Source organism: Engraulis encrasicolus, chromosome 11, assembly GCF_034702125.1.
Source record: "Engraulis encrasicolus isolate BLACKSEA-1 chromosome 11, IST_EnEncr_1.0, whole genome shotgun sequence".
Lineage (NCBI taxonomy): Eukaryota > Metazoa > Chordata > Actinopteri > Clupeiformes > Engraulidae > Engraulis > Engraulis encrasicolus.
In genome coordinates, this window is record NC_085867.1 from 38,120,656 (window position 1) to 38,138,155 (window position 17,500).

Sequence of the window (17,500 nt, forward strand, 5' to 3'; positions counted from 1 at the left end):
GTGACCCTGTCTGAATCTGGAGAGATTGAGCCACTGGCAGAGGCCCAGAGTGGAGGCCTGCCCACTTCAGAAGGTACTGCACACACACACACACACACACACACACACACACACACACACACACACACACACACACACACACACACACACACACACACACACACACACACACACACACACACACACACACACACACACACACACACACACACGTATACATACACACACCTGCCCACTTCAGAAGGTACCGCTCTGGTGCTCACCGCAAGCCTCCACTCGCACACTCGTCTCCACTTGTACACCCTTAGCTGCTGCTGGCCCTTAGGGGACTTAGTTTACATATTCATACCTCCACCACTAACACACATACACATACACATGCACATACACACACGCACGCACACTCACTCTCTCACACACACACACACACACATACAGTACAGACGTGCACACACACACACACACACACACACACGCACACACACTCTCACACACACACATACAGTATAGGCGTGCACACAAACACGCACGCACGCACGCACGCACACACACACACACACACACACACACACACACACACACACACACACACACACACACACACACACACACACAAACACCCCAATCACTGATTTATTTCAAATCATCCAAAGCTGGGATGAGCATTCCCAGGGGGATAATGAGCTGTTGTAACCTGCCTATTTTTATCTGGTCCAACTTGAATTACAGTCTGGCCATAATCTACAGCAGACACTGCCATGGCCTCCGTTCAGAACTCCTGCATCAGAATCCTCCCAAAGTTCTGGAACGTTGTTGTCAGACTTGGCCCTACTTGGCCTTGACTGATTTGTGTGTGTGTGTGTGTGTGTGTGTGTGTGTGTGTGTGTGTGTGTGTGTGTGTGTGTGTGTGTGTGTGTGTGTGTGTGTGTGTGTGTGTGTGTGTGTGTGTGTGTGTGTGTGTGTGTGTGTGTTTGTCAGATGACACAAGGCGTTGTGTGAGCTATCGTCATCTTAGCTTCGGGGGTTCACACTTAAGATTACTGAACAGTCATGGAGACAGTCCGCTATGAATCACCAATACAGATGGTTATTTTCCCCTTTTTATTTTCTTTTAATAAAATGATTGCGTGACAAGTGGTTGAGTGAAGCCAAGACGTAAAGCGAAGAGGGTGTATACTCTGTATAGTGTGTATCCAAGTTCCCTTCAACGGATGAAAAAAAACAAAGACATGGAAAGGAAAGGAATGGCAAGGTTTTGGCTTTGGGTGGGGATTCCTTGGGGTGGAGGGGTGGGAGGCGGTGGGTTTGGTGACGGTGGCTTGACAGGGAACAAGGCACCTTCCAAGTCACTTATTAGTTGTGACTGTCAATGTGCACGTGTGTGTGTTTGTGCGCGCATGTGTGCCTGTGTGAGTGTGAGCATGTGTGCATGTGTGCACGCATGCATGTGTGAGCTGGTTTGCGAGTGAGGAAGAGAGTGTGTGTATGAGGGTGCCAAGGCACTTCCCCAAGACAAAGTTTACTCTTTTCACCATCTCTTAGTCAGATGTTGGGAAGAGAACAAGGCACACTCCAAGTCCCCGACAAGTCACTTAGCGTTTCCTCTCTTTTAACAAGTTCTCGTGCTCTGGGCTTGTCCTCAACTGGTCAAGTGGCCAAAAGCATTGGTGTGGTGTGGGAAGTTTAACTTTTTCCAAACGTAGTGCTGAAACACACATACACACACACACACATTTATGGTGCACAACCACCCAAGCATATATTCATGCACACACACACACACACACACACACACACACACACACACACACACATTGCACACACTGTAGCCAAAACTACGCCAACGGGAAACATCTGTTGAAAGCCATTGCTGTGAGTGTTTCAGCATGCATTTTAGACCAAACTTATGAAGTGTTGCAAAATATAGTTTTTTATCTTAATCGCAAACCGACGGGTGTCCTTGACTTCATGGACTGCTTTAAAGAGATCCACTTTTCGGAATACTGTAGTAGGCGTTTTACTGTCTGGCTACCTTGGGATCAGTGCCCAAAAATCCATTTTTTTCCCCCAAAATTGGTGTTGAAGTTTTGCCTTCTTTTCCTGGCCAACAGCATGATCACACACACACACACACACACACACACACACACACACACACACACACACACACACACACACACACACACACACACACACACACACACACACACACACACACACACACACACACACACACACACACACCAACATCCCCTACACACACACACACACCAACATCCCCTACACACACACACACACACACACACACACACACACACACACACACACACACACACACACACACACACACACACACACACACACACACACACACACACACACACACACACACACACGCTTGACTGGGCCTCTGATTGCAAACCGAGGAAGCAATTATTCCGGAATAAAGCGCCAGGTCCTGATAGGGCGCTCAACTCCCCTGTATCCTCTCCTCTCTCTCTCCCTCTTCTCTCTCTCCCTCTCAACTCCCCTGCATCCTCTCCTCTCTCTCTCTCTCTTCTCTCTCTCCCTCTCAACTCCCCTGCATCCTCTCCTCTCTCTCTCTCTCCTCTCCTGCTCTCTCTTCTCTCTCTCCCTCTCAACTCCCCTGCATCCTCTCCTCTCTCTCCCCTCTCTCTCTCCCTCTCAACTCCCCTGCATCCTCTCCTCTCTCCCTCTCTCTCTCCTGCTCTCTCTTCTCTCTCTCCCTCTCAACTCCCCTGCATCCTCTCCTCTCTCCCTCTCTCTCTCCCTCTCAACTACCCTGCATCCTCTCCTCCTGCTCAGCACAGAGGCCTGCGGGCACTCACTCGCTCTGAGAAGAGAAGCCTTCTAAAAGAAAACAACACCGCGTAACAGGCCCCCCAAATTGTTAAGCCGTAGTGAGTGGGCGTAGTAATACACATGGTAAACGCATAGTTGGGGTCTCCCAAACGTAAACGCTGAACCTCAAAAGCTCTGTAATGCATGTAAGACGAGAATAGCGGAGTTGCATGGCAAACAACAATGACCAGGAGGGGAAAAATGGTTAAGCTGCAGCAGTGAATGTAGTGTATGGTACACATGGGAAACGCATAGCTGGGGTCTCCCTAACGTAAGCAATGAACCCCGAAAGCACAAAATGCTGTTCCTATTCATGTACTGAAAGTGGAGAATGGTGCAGTTGTACAGCAAACAACAGTGTAACCAGTACGGCCCGACATTTTTAAGCTGCGCTGAGTATAGCGTACAGGGACACATACAAGGGGGGACAAAGGGGTCAGCTGTCCCTGGCCCTGGGAGATAGGGGGCCCATAATTGGATCCTCATTACTTTGAATGTATTGGGTGGGGTGGCCCTTTCAGATGACTTTGTCCTGGATGCAGCTAGCGGCAGCGGCCCTGATAATGTGTACACATGGCAATCACATATTGCAGCCTACATAATATAAACCCTGAACCTCAAAAGCTTAAAAATGCGGCTCTAATGCATGTAAGCCAAGAATAGTACAGTTGTACAGCAAACACCGGTCACTAGACAACAACAAAGGTTTGGAAAGGGGGGAAAAAACTAAAGTAAAGCCTTGAAGGGATGTTTTTGGAAGAGGGGTGTTTTTAAGTTTCTGAGTGGCTCGAGGGGGGAGGGGGGGGTTTAAGGCAGTCTGATGTGCTCTGAAAACCGGGGCCAGTATTAGTGGTCTTAATTACATAATGATCACTGCGGAAAGTTCTGCTCCGCTGGTCAGACGTCAGGCCATATCGGAACTGGGCAGGTCTGCAGATTGCAGAAGGGGAGTTTTTATAAGAGCAGCTTTACACAGCGTTCCCAAAGCGTGTGCGTGTGCGTGTGCGTGTGCCTCTCTGTATTCTTGTATGTGCGTGTGTGCATTTGTGTTCGCATGTTTGTGTGTGTGTGTGTACACGCGAACATGTGTGTGCGAGCATGGGTGTGTATACATTTTTGTGTGTGTGTGTATGTGTGAGTGAATGGGGCTGGGGCAGTGCTCATATGTTGCTTGCCTTGCATGCTTTCTGGCGTACGTACATAATTCAAAAGCACGGTTTCAGAAAAACCCATCACTACTCCTTGCATGGGTCTGCTTAATACTCGTGTATGAAAAAGGAATGCTGGGCCGCGGAGGATTTTGTTTGTGTTGGCCAACAGGCTCTCTCTTATGAAGAGGGGGGGTGGAGGGGAGGAGGGGGTGCGGAGGGTTAGAAAGTAAGCAAGTCACAGTTTTTCTGCAAAGGCTCCAATCTCTGCGTCTGTGCTTTTTTAACCATTCGTTTTAAAACAAACAGATGTGCACTGAAAAAGAGAAGCCAGCCAAGCTCCATGATTGAGATCACTTGCTGCGTGGGGCTCGGAAGATTATAATCGCAGAAAAGCGCATAAGCATATGGCTTATGCTTGATTTAGCTGCATTATGCCAGAAACAATCCCGTCAGTTTGTGTTTGTTCGTCGCGATTTTGTGCTTAACTAACAATACCAGTGTGTCGCATTGTTAGTCTCCATGTATTTGTGTTTGTTGTGTGTGACGACGGCCATATTGGAACCCAAACTGCTGCGTAGTGGAGGGAAATAAGGACACCAGCTTGAAACCAGCTAAGACATGCAGACAGATGGAGACCTCCAGATACAGCTGTCAGTATGTTTTTGTTACAAATGATTTACTGATGACCAGCGGTGAAAAAAGCAACTGTTGCTAACGACAAACAAAAGTGTTTGCAAGGACACACACGTGCACAGACACGCACGCTTGTGCATGCACGCACGCACGCTCGCACACACACACACACACACACACACACACACACACACACACACACACGAACACACACGAACACAATATTAAACAATTACTAGCTAAATGTTTACTATAGGAAGGAAGGAAGTTATTACAAAGTCCTCTACCAAATAAGGAAATAACCGGTTCGAAACCTGGACCTGGACGGTTCAAAACCTGGAATGTTCAATTCAGTTCCTTCCAAGAGGAAGAAAAGAAATTTGTAGACTACAGGTAGAGCAAGGCCAACTACAACAGTTGTGAGTTGATTGTTCACATGTCAGCACGCACTTCTGCACATTCTCATTTGTACAGCTGAGTGTTGCTTGGCCCGATGTGGCCCGGCCTGCTCTGGTCTCGTCTGGTTTGGTGGTGGTGTCGTTTTGGGCCCTGTGTGGGGCAGCCAAAGGGGTGGCAAAGGGCCCAGGAGGAAGAGAGAAGGAAGACTTGGTTCACCATTCCACTCCACTCACCCCTGAGACACAGGCAGCCAGGACAGAGAATGTCAGTGAAAGAGAGTGAACTTGTGTGTGTGTGTTCTCTGTGTGTGTGTGTTCTCTCTCTGTGTGTGTGTGTGTGTGTGTGTGTGTGTGTGTTCTCTCTGTGTGTGTGTGTGTGTGTGTGTGTGTGTGTGTGTGTGTGTGTGTGTGTGTGTGTGTGTGTGTGTGTGTGTGTGTGTGTGTGTGTGTGTGTGTGTGTGTCTAATGGGCCGAGAGAGAGAGAGAGAGAGAGAGAGAGAGAGAGAGAGAGAGAGAGAGAGAGAGAGAGAGAGAGAGAGAGACTGCGTTTGTGTTTGCGGGGAGAGAAAGAGGCAGAATGTTTGTGTGTGAAAGAGAAAGTCGGAGAGAAAGAGAACAAGTGAGGGAGAGCGGGGGATGAAAATGAAGCTATTGCCTCCCGCGGTGATATCCGATGTTGCTGTCTCGGCCGCGGCAGGCATGGTAACGCAGCACCGCTGGCTGGATGCTGCGCAGCAACAGTGATGGATAGGAGCTCAGAGGAGCCATACATCACCTCTCCTGACCAGAGTGGAGGAGCAGAGGAGGGGAGCAGGCACCTCCTGTGTGGAGGAGCTGAGGTGTGTGTGTATGTGTGTGTGTGTGTGTGTGTGTGTGTGTGTGTGTGTGTGTGTGTGTGTGTGTGTGTGTGTGTGTGTGTGTCTGTGCGTACGTGTGTGCGTTTTGGTGGAGCAGAGGAGGGGAGCAGACACCTCTGTGGAGGAGCTGAGGTGTGTGTGTGTGTGTGCGCATGTTTGTTGGCTTGTGTGGAGTTAAGGTGTGTGCGCGTGCGTGCGCATGTGTGTGTATGCGCATCGTGTGTGTGTGTGTGTGTGTGTGTGTGTGTGTGTGTGTGTGTGTTTGTGTGTGTGTGTGTGTGTGTGTGTGTGTGTGTGTTGTGTGTGTGTGTGTGTGGTGTGTGTGTGTGTGTGTGTGTGTGTGTGTGTGTGTGTGTGTGTGTGTGTGTGTGTGTGTGTGTGTGTGTGTGTGTGTGTGTGTGTGTGTGTGTGTGTTTGTGTGTGTGTGAATGTGTGTTGGCTTGTGTGGAGTTAAGGTGTTAGTGTGTGCATGCGTGCGTGTGGAGGAGCTGAGGAGAGGAGCAGGCCAAAGGAGGGGGCCTGGAAAGAGGGGTGTTTAATTTCACTCTACACCCCAGGCCCTGCACTTTGAAGAGCGCTTTGGAGGCCTAAGGAAGGTGGATGGGAGGGGTTTAGTTTGTGTGTGTATGGGTTTGTGTTTGTGTTTGTGTGTGTGTGTGTGTGTGTGTGTGTGTGTGTGTGTGTGTGTGTGTGTTTGTGTTTGCGTGTGTGTGTGTGTGTGTGTGTGTGTGTGTGTGTGTGTGTGTGTGTGTGTGTGTGTGTGTGTGTGTGTGTGTGTGTGTGTTTGTGTTTGCGTGTGTGTGTGTGTGTGTGTTGAAACACATAATTTAATCCCAATTTGCGTTGAGGGGAGAGGGATACTGTGTGTGTGTGTGTGTGTGTGTGTGTGTGTGTGTGCGTGCGCGCGTGTGTGTGTGTTGAGGAACACTAGGCAGAGGAGAATACGCCCCACTCCCCCTACCCCTCCTTTGTTTTTGAACCTATTTCTGGGAGTAGGTCTCATTACCGCACTGCAGACAACATTAATAACATGTCACACATTAGACCCAGTGCCTCCAGCAATAAATACCATGGCGCGCACACACACACACACACACACACACACACACACACACACACACACACACACACACACACACACACACACACACACACACAGCAGTCCAGCGTTACGAAGAAGCTGAGCGGAGTGGACGTGTAATTGTTATTAAGTTTCGCCTCCAATCACACCAACAGCGCAGTGAGTGATTTGCGTATTTTGTCCGTGATGAATGCTCTGCGAGAATGTGAGAACCTTCTGAAAAGTAATTAAAGCCTTTTTTTTTCCCTGGGCTCGGAAATGGTTTTTCCCTCTGGTCTGCTCTGCTCTGCTCTCCTCTACTAACCAAAACGCGAGGGAGAGAGTGAGGGCCCTTGGAAGGGCCCTTGTTAGTACACTTCCAACCTCCCTGGTCTGCGGCCTTGCTCTGCTTTGCTCTGCTCTGCTCTCCTCTCCCTACTGACCAAAACACGAGGGAGGGAGAAAGGAACTTCCACGACGGAGGCAGAAAGTAAGGCAGGTAGGGCCCTTTCAGGGGCCCTTTGTGAGAACACTTCCAGCCTCTTTGGTCTTGAGCCTCTCCTCCCTGCTCTGCTGTCCTCTCCTTTCCCTACTAACCAAAATACGAGGAAGTGAGGGTCCTTCGATGGACTGCTCCGCTCTCCGCTCTCCGCTCTCCGCTCTCCGCTCTCCGCTCTCCGCTCTCCGCTCTCCGCTCTCCTCTCCTCTTTACTAACCAAAACACGAGGGAGGGAGGCAGGGAGGGAGGGCCCTTCTACACTTCCAACGTCCCTGGTCTGGGGCCTTGCTCTGCTGTGCTCTGCTCTGCTCTCCCTACTGACCAAAACAAGGTGGGGGCTCAGGGAGAACTCCCAAGATGGAGGAAGAAAGTAATGCCAGTAGGGACACATGCAGGTGAAACAAGCAAAGCGAAGAGAGGCGAAATTCAGTGTTTTATTCTGACGGCTCAACCGTCATCAGGTCCTCGCGGCAAATCAAATGGAATGAAATATTCATGTCGATGATTTGATTGGCCGTCGCAGGCGAAATCTGCTCCTCCTTTGCATGATATTAAACTTGAATGGCGAAGTTCGCTTCGTGTTGTCAACTTTGCGCATATGTGTCCCTAGCGTTAGGCAGGTAGGGCCCTTTGAAACACCCTTGTGGGGCCTTCCCCCCCTTCCCATCCTGCTCTGCCGTCCTCCTCTCCTCTCCCTACCAGCCAAAATACGAGAAAGTGAGGGTCCTTCGACGGACCCTTGTGTGAGTACACTTCCAGCCTGCTTGGTCTTGGGCCTTGGCTTGCTCCGGTTCGGTCTGTGTGTGTACGGTTGCTGTTAGTGACTTGTCAGCACTGGCTCCCTCTTTTATCGCCTCTGGCTCCCATTGCACACATGACCACACTTGTGCACACACACACCCACACACACACACACACACTATCTCTCTCTCTTTCTCTCTCTCTCTCTCTCTCTCTCTCTCTCTCTCTCTTTCACTCTCTCTCTCTCTCTCTCTCTCTCTCTCTCTCTCTCTCTCTCTCTCTCTCTCTCTCTCTCTCTCTCTCTCTCTCTCACACTCTCTCTCTCTCTCTCTCTCTCTCTCTCTCTCTCTCTCTCTCTCTTTCTCTCTTTCTCTCTCTCTCTCTCCCTTTCTCTCCCTTTCTCTCTAAAAACATGCACATTACGGATGTGCATATGTGTATGCAAATGTGGTTGACACACAAACTCTCGAGCATGCATCTGACCACACGTGCGTACACGTGTGCATATCCATAGAGAAGCGTGCACACACACATAATAAGTGCCGGTACATAATAGACACTGTCAAACATGTACATGACCATACATGCCTTAACACAGCAGCACATGCACAACTAGTATATACACACACTCAAGCATAGTATACACACGCATGCAGATTCGCTCCACCGAACCAGCCCCCCCCCTCCCCACGTGCCGCCGCCCACACACACACACACACGCACACACACACACAGATGTTCATCCACACTCACTGCACATAAACTTCATTTACTTTAATATACTGTAGTGTACATGTACACACTCAACCTGTGCATGCACAACCACACACACACACACACACACACACACACACACGCACACACACACACACACACACACACACGCATTCAAAAACAACCTGACCACGTTGTTGCGCAAAGCAGCTGAGGCCAGACAGGCAAGCCTGTAGGCATGCAGACTGCCTACAGTGCAATGCTCTCACAGAGGCTGCAGAGGAGAGGAGACGAGATGAGATGAGGGCAACCCAGTGCATTCCTCAACGGCACAGGGCACGGGCAGGAAACTTCGATTAAACCTGAAGATGGTGGTGAGGGTGAGGGTGGTGGTGAGGGAGGTGGTGGTGGAGGTGGTGGTGGAGGTGATGATGACATCAGCCTTTGAATGCAGCTCTGTGGTTAAGGGCCCAATCCTGCCAGTCTGCCCCGATCCGGTCTGCTTGTATGCCTGCCTGCCTGTCTGCTTGCATGTCTCTCTGTCTGACTGCCTGTATGCTTGTCTGTCTGTCTGTCTGTCTGCCCCGATCCTGTCTGGCCCCGATCCTTCCTGCCTGCCTGCCTGCCTGTCTGTCGATAGGTCTGTCTGTCTGTCTGCCTGCTTGCCTACTTCCCTGTCAGTCGGTCTGTCTGTCTGTCTGCTTGTTTCTCTATCTGTCAGTCTGCCTACCTGCCTGACTACTTGGCTGTCTGTCTGCTTGGCTGTCTGCCTACCTGCCTGCCTGCTTGACTGTCTGACGGCTTGCCTGTCTATCTGCTTGTCTGCCTGCTTGACTGTCTGACAGCTTGCCTGTCTGTGTATCACTGCCTTGCCCTTTTGCCCGCCTGCCTGCAGAGTTTCCATTGCGTAAGTGGCTGGACTCACCATAGTCTCTGTGCCATCCAGTTTGCCTGAGCTACTCTGTAAAAAAAAGATCCCACCCAGGAGCTGTGTGTGCGTGTGCGTGTGCGTGCGCGTGCGCGTGCGCGTGTGCGTGTGCGCGTGTGTGTGTGTGTGTGTGTGTGTGCGTACGTTTGTGTGATGTACATGATAATGTGGATATGGCATACTGTAAACAACCTTCAGCTGTTACATCATCACACAAACACTCACTTTTGTTGAAGTTTTGCCCGCAGTTGTTTCTGTACAGTATAGCTTGATATTCACGAGGAAAGAAAAAAAAAACAGAAAAGGGTCACGTAGAAGTCATACCTCCATGACATAGAAAAAAATATTTGTACAGAAGTTGACGTGCCCACGCCACATACACGTACTGGAGAAGGTTTTAAACAGCATTTGTTGGCATGAGCCTGAGAACATTCCGTATGGTTTAGACTAGGGCTTCCCAACCTTTACCATGACAAGGCCCCCCATATACTGGTGTATTGTAACCAAGGCCCCCCTTACGTGAGCCAGTGGGCCACAATATTATCACAACCATAGTCAAGGTCTAGTGTGTAAGTGCTCCATTGGGATATAATTCTGAATTCAGAGATGAAATAGATTATGCAGTTCTTGGGGATTGATGCAGTTCTTGATTACAGTTCTGGATTAATGGGGATATTGTGTAGGTTTTTTTATTTTGGTGTACATTAATTATTTATTTATTTTTGCACCCCTTCACCGCCAACGACACCCCCCCCCCCTGCCACACACACACACACACACACACACACACACACACACACACACACACCACACACACACACACACACACACACACACACACACACACACACACACACACACACACACACACACACACACACACACACACACACACACACACACACACACTTTGAAAACCACTGGTTTAGACGTTCGATCACAGCACTGTCTGCAATAAACAGACTGCAATAGAAGAGCTGTAGAAAGTGTCCTGTCTTAGTGTCTTAAACACCAGTAAGATGTGCTTGATTTCCTTTGGGATTCCTTAAGTGTCTTTAATCTGCTGCTATAATCACCAATTACATGTATAACCTACCTCCCTGCCCCTCCATTTCTTGTTTCCTTCCCAATGGACTATGCTGCTTTTCATTAGTCCTCTACATGGAGTGATGCTGTGCAGTGCGGAGTGTGTATGTGTATTGTGGCTTGGCTCTAGGCGCTGCCTCGGGCCCTGGTCCCTCTGCTGCTCCACTCCACTGCTCTGCTCCCCCCCGTCTGCAGAATTACAAAGCCAAAAAGCCCCGTGCCACAGGCTGCCCACGCCAATGACTTTGGATGCATGTGCTCTCTATTTCTCTCTCTCTCTCTCTCTCTCTCTCTCTCTCTCTCTCTCTCTCTCTCTCTCTCTCTCTCTCTCTCTCTCTCTCTCTCTCTCTCTCTCTCTCTCTCTCTTTCTCCTACTCTTTCTTTTTGTCTCCTTATTTCTCCTTATTTCTCCTTCTCTCTCTCTCTCTCTCTCTCTCTCTTTCTCCTACTCTTTCTTTTTGTCTTCTTATTTCTCCTTTTCTCTCTCTCTCTCGCTCTTTCTCTATCTCTCTGCCCTCCCCCCACCCCACCCCCTACGCCTGCTTCACACATCCTCCCTCTCTCATTCACACAAATAAACTCATTGGGTCGGGTCTCCTTGGGTCCTTGGGACCCCCGAATAGTTAAAGAGTTCCACACAGTGTTTCCATACAGAGAGGGAATTTACTTTCTGGGCAATGGGCCCTTTCCCGAGTCTCCACCAGACTCGTTAGAACTGCAAATGGGCCCTTGGATGTGATGACCCGTGTACATGTGTGTGTGTGTGTGTGTGTGTGTGTGTGTGTGTGTGTGTGTGTGTGTGTGTGTGTGTGTGTGTGTGTGTGTGTGTGTGTGTGTGTGTGTGTGTGTGTGTGTGTGTGTGAGAGAGAGAGCGTGTGTGAGAGAGTGTGTGTGTGAGAGCGTGTGTGTGTGAGCGGACGCACGTGCGAGCGTGCATGTGTGTGTGTGTGTGTGTGTGTGTGTGCGAGCGTGCATTGTGTGTGTGTGTGTGTGTGTGTGTGAGCGGACGTGAGTGAGTGTGTGTGTGTGTGTGTGTGTGTGTGTGTGTGTGTGTGTGTGTGTGTGTGTGTGTGTGTGTGTGTGCGCGCATGTGCTTGAGTGTGTATGCGTGCGTATTCATGTGCGTGTATTTATGTGTGTGTGTGAGTGTGGACTGTGTGCATGTGCGTGCATGCGTATGCAGCGTGCGTTTGCTTGTGCGTGTATCCGTGCGCATGTGCATGCATGTGTGTTCTCCCCTGCCTCCGTCGGTGGCCCCTGCCCTGTGTCAGTGGGTTAGTGTGCTGCAGAAGCGGCCTGCTGTGTGGTTTAGGGGCTGTTGATGAGACTGGGAAGCAGCGTTGTGGTTACAGTGGCCCCCACAGTACAGTGGCTCTGAGTCTGCCCCCATTGGCAGACTGGAACTGGGGGTAGTCAGGCCGAGCACAGGCAGACTGGAGCTGGATTAGACCTATACAGCAGTCAGTCATCGGCTAGACCAGATGTGGGCAAACTCAGGCCCGGGGGCTACATGCGGCCCCCTAAGCCATTTCATGTGGCCCCCAGAGCTTTTACAAGACTTTTAAATCCAAATTCAAACGGTTACTCAACATTCTTAAAATACTACCTAAAACAAAAGTAAATTTAAGATTAACCAAAGACATAGGCTTCATCTAAATACATTTAATTACAATGTGCAGGAATATCATTGTTGCCAAGTTACATCAGCGTACACTGTTTTATTATTGACGCCGTGGCATACGGCCCTTCGATCAGTATTCTAAATCTAATGCGGCCCTCGGGCTGAAATAATTGCCTACCCCTGGGTTAGACCTATGACGAGAGTGGAACGGAGGTGGACTGGCTTAATTAGGTACCCAGGCTCCGCCCTCTCAGTGATGCAACACCTTCGGCTCAGCTACACACACTCAGGCAAATTGTTTGGTCACGTACACTCGGGTTCCCTCCACAACAGGAACTCCACCCAATTTGTCGGGAACTAATCAACTTTGAGCATTTCTCACCGTAGAGGCGTGTTCAAGGCAGTGACGTTGTTTAAGCAGAGACATTTTATTTGGGACTAAGAAATGTTTGGTTTAAACTTTGGCTCAGCCTGTTCTGCCCTCGACCAGTAGCAAACCAAGGGAGGTGGGTTAACCATGCCGTTTAAGAATGTTATTTGTTATGCTCTTGGAACGACCAAGTCTCGAAGAGATTTGAACGTCATGATAATCAGGCTATAAATTAGGGCTCCGACTAGCTGGATAGAAAAAGGACTGAGGAGTGCTAGGTTGGGGTGGGTGTGGCGTGGGGCTAGGCTGGGTTGTTAAGAGTGAGGCTGGACACTCCTTTCGATGTTGTGACATGATGTGTGTGAGTCGTGAGTAAGCGGTTAGAGCGTCAGACTTGTAGCCCAAAGGTTGCCGGTTCGACTCAAGACCCGCCAGGTTGGTGGGGAGAGTAATCAACCAGTGCTCTCCCCCATCCTCCTCCATGACTGAGGTACCCTGAGCATGGTACCGTCCCGCCACACTGCTCCCCAGGGGCGCCATTGAGGGCTGCCCCCTTGCACGGGTGAAGCATAAATGCAATTTCGTTGTGTGCAGTGTGCAGTGTTCACTTGTGTGCTGTGGAGTGCTGTGTCACAATGACAATGGGAGTTGGAGTTTCCCAAGCCTGAATGTGGCTTAGGCTGGATGGATAGTGAGACTGAGATCTTTTGTTTTTTCACGTCTCCTTAAAACAACGTTTTTGTTTTCCCGGTTGCCGTCTTGTAGCCAGGGCTTGAAAACGAAATTATTTTTCAAACGTTCCGTTCCGAACGGTTCAGGCAAGTTTCAGTTTAACGTTTTCGTTCCTGCAATCGTTCCCCCACAAAAATATCGTTCCTGAACCGGTTCGGAACGAAAAATAACGTTCGTTCTTAACGTTCCTGCAGTGTTTAACGGCCATATTAAGTCTATTTTCGTGGACTTTATCTTAGAATAGACGTACTCATTATTTCCCCTTGATTTACACAGCTATTCTCAAAAATAATAACACACCCAAAAACACTCAGATGGGCTATCCATCCTGGCAGATTTAACCGGATGCCTATAATTCTTATCAAAAGTAGCCTATGCCAGCCCAGTAGCGGTGGGTGGATGTTGATTAGGGAGGCACAATAGGCCTACAGAATAGCCAGAGAGAGTTTAAAAAAATAGCCATAGAGAGTTCCTAAAAAAATCTCTGGAATAGCGCAGGTAAACGTCAGCATAATAAGAGGTGTCGATAGGCATGGATTTCAGTTCTTGCCTAGCTCTATTTAATAGGCCATGATTAGGTTTGCAGCAAGTGAAACGTGTAAGTAAAGGGAACACAGTTTGCTCCACAAAAAAATCCCAAACTGTTTTGAGATGTGCACGATGCAAGGGGTCACTAGTTCTAGAGAAGGGACAGGTTGCATAGTCTGAAACCTCGGATATGCTCTCAGATATCGGCTACCAACCATTCCAGTGCAAGTCCATCACCACAAAACCGGAGACCTTTTGTAGCCCAACAGAAGCGTCACAAAATAGTAAGAGTTTCCACGTAGTCCATCCCATCAGCCCAGCCCTCTGCACGACAGAAGAGAATAATAACTTAAACAACAACAAATGCGCTGTCTTTCTCTATCCCTGCTTGTTGTCACACGCGACCTGTTATTCGTGATGACAGCCAGGAAATATTGCGCAATAGCCTAGAATCTACTGAGGAAACCATCGAAACATTGAGCGGGCCAGCTAACGTCAGCTAGCGTCTGTCCATCTGCCACGAATGACTTTATCCCGCATTGACCACCACAACAGATAAATAAGACGTCCTTGATTACAGCACATAAAACACCAGCTCTCACCTCTCTTCTCTACAACCGACAGTGGGATACGCTGCGCACAACAAAAGCACTTCAGTAACTTTACCACAACAATTTGCCATAACCGCATTGAACATCGAGGCACTCGGCGGTGCCATTACAAGTAGTAAGCTAAACATGACTTACCCACCAGTTGCCTCTCGAGAGCACTCTGCGAATTAGGTTCATCAAATCGCCTATCCAATTCCTTTGCAAATCATAGACTGTATGGTCCAAATACTCTGTCCCTGTAGGAATCCCAACGCCGATCTCAAGACATGTTCTCTTTCCATGGTGTCAATATAAAACTCTGTAGGCCTACTGTCCGTGAATGAGACTGAAGAACAGCGCGGGTAAAGTGTAATTTCTCTTACAAAAACTTATTTGATATTGGTGGTCAACAACTTTAGGGCGGGTTTATTGGAGCCAACTTCCAATCACTACGAGAAAGCCAGGAGAACAGAGATAGTTTAGTTCTAGTTTCCAATCAAAATCTCTGAGGAGAAGCACATCCTAAAATTTACCCAGCAAGTTTCTCCATACAATGCACAGTGCACTCTGATTGGCCAATGCTCCTCAATATTTTATCAATCGGCGGCAAGAGCTCAGGTGAAGCAAAATGCTGTTGCTGTATGCATGTTTCCCCTCATACACGTCAGTAGCCGAACTAAAAGACTGCTCGTCGCCATGGTTACTCCTCAAACAAAATCGTGCACTTATATGAAATATAGAGAACGAAATAAAAACCGTTATTAACCGGTTTGTGGATTTCAGAATAACGTTTTTGTTCCGGAACACTTGAAGACCATTTCGTTTTCGTTTCCGTTTCCGTTCCTTGTAAAATTCCATAAAATTTCGTTCGTTTTCGGTTTTCGTTTTCGTTCCTTGAACCGGTTCGGAGCCCTGCTTGTAGCTCTCCCTTTCTTTCACTTGCACTCTTCATGCCCTCATTTCACCAAGGCAACCCCTCCATCATAACACACAGGCACACACACACACACACACACACACACACACACACACACACACACACACACACACACACACACACACACACACACACACACACTCTCTCACACAAACACACACACGTGCGCACACTTATACACGTATGCACATCCACCCACCCACCCACACACACACTCACACCGGTAAACACACGTACGCACACTTTCCCACCCCCTTACTCTGAGTGAGATAAAGGTCAGGGTCTACCACAGCAATGCCTTGAAATTACATTAAATTCACTCTCTCTCCTGTTATCAGCACTATCCCCTATCCTACCTGCACTGAACTCTCTCTACCTCACTAGGACACTTCAAAGAAGCCAAAGATGGCCCTTCTCCTTGACCTGTTTGTTCTTCCACTTTCACGCACGAACGCTTTTCCTTCAGAGATGTGCGAATGTTTTGCTCCACTTATAATAACAATCGTTTTTGTTCTCTCTCTCTCTCCTTCCCTCTCCCCCTCCCCCCCTCTCTCCGGTTCGTATGGAAACGTATGTGAGATCCAACATGGAAATGGTTTGCTGTTGTTTGCTGGAATGTGTGTCTCTTTTTCTTTCTCATGTCTGGCATGTGGCTCTGTACTGTGAGCCTGAGTAGATAAATACAGACATGTGGGACGAGCAGGGCCGTATTAATGCACAGGCTAGATATGGCTGCAGCCTAGGCCCCCCCACCTACCAGGGGCCCCCTGATTGGCCATAAATGGAAAAAAAGAAAAAAGTGTGGGATGCATTATTCAAAAATATATATTTTGTTTGTTCAGTACAGTTGGTAGACATGCCATTCTTAATCCCTAGCTCGTAATGGCAACACTGTCCATGTAAATATGTCGCTAAATTTGCCTTTTGGAGGGGGCCCACAGCAACCTGTAGCCTAGGGGCCGCGCACAATCTTAATCCCGCCCTGTGGGACGAGATGGCGTGAAGGAGCAAAAAAAAGCAGACTCTAGTGAATGGAACATCATCACACACTACAGTACAATAGATGGAGCATACGAAAGAAAGACTTGACCTTGAAAACAAAATGGCCTCCACCCACCACCAAAAGCTGTTTCGAATACATGTGCGAATCTAATTCGGTTAAATTACAACGGAATGGAAAGCCAGTCTTTCAACCACATGCATGCACTTGGACTGTACTTGCAAAGATATACCCGCGGCTCACCTCTCTGCCTCCGAACAAATAAAAAAAAAAAAAAACAGAGCAGTGAGTTGGATGTGAGAAAGAGAATAGGGAAACGAAGTCCGACAGCCCATTTCCAGGCGTTTTGGATTGCATGAGATAGGACTTGGCTCTGCGCGGCACGTCAGGCTATCTGAGGGCAGCGTGTTTATTTGTGGCCAAACCAGTCAAATACCATGATCTCACTCCAGTCCGTGGGTCTCGACTGCACACAAGACCCCAACCCCCCCTCCACGCGCACGCACACACACACACACACACACACACACACACACACACACACACACACACACACACACACACACACACACACACACACACACACACACACACACACATAGACACACAGACACATACACTCCTCCTCACCCTCCTTTCTTCTCTCCCTCCCTCTCCCCTTTCTGTCTCTTTCGCCCTCTTCTCCTTACTCCTTTACGTTCCTATGTGTTCCTTCACTCCCCTTCCCTGTTTATGCTTTTACTCCCCTCCTCCCCCACCTCTCCCTCTCCCTCTCACTCTCACTCTTACACAC

The 17,500-nt window shown here is 48.9% G+C and overlaps 1 protein-coding gene across 1 annotated transcript in view; it reads left to right on the forward strand.

Annotated features, from left to right (window-relative positions):
* Positions 1-17,500, forward strand: part of ror2 (receptor tyrosine kinase-like orphan receptor 2) — a 146,751-nt gene that overhangs the window by 81,397 nt on the left and 47,854 nt on the right. Inside the window, exon 2 of the mRNA XM_063210550.1 lies at positions 1-73. This exon is cut by the window's left edge and continues 8 nt beyond it. Coding sequence (XP_063066620.1) covers positions 1-73 — 73 coding nt within the window. The remainder of the gene's footprint in view (positions 74-17,500) is intronic.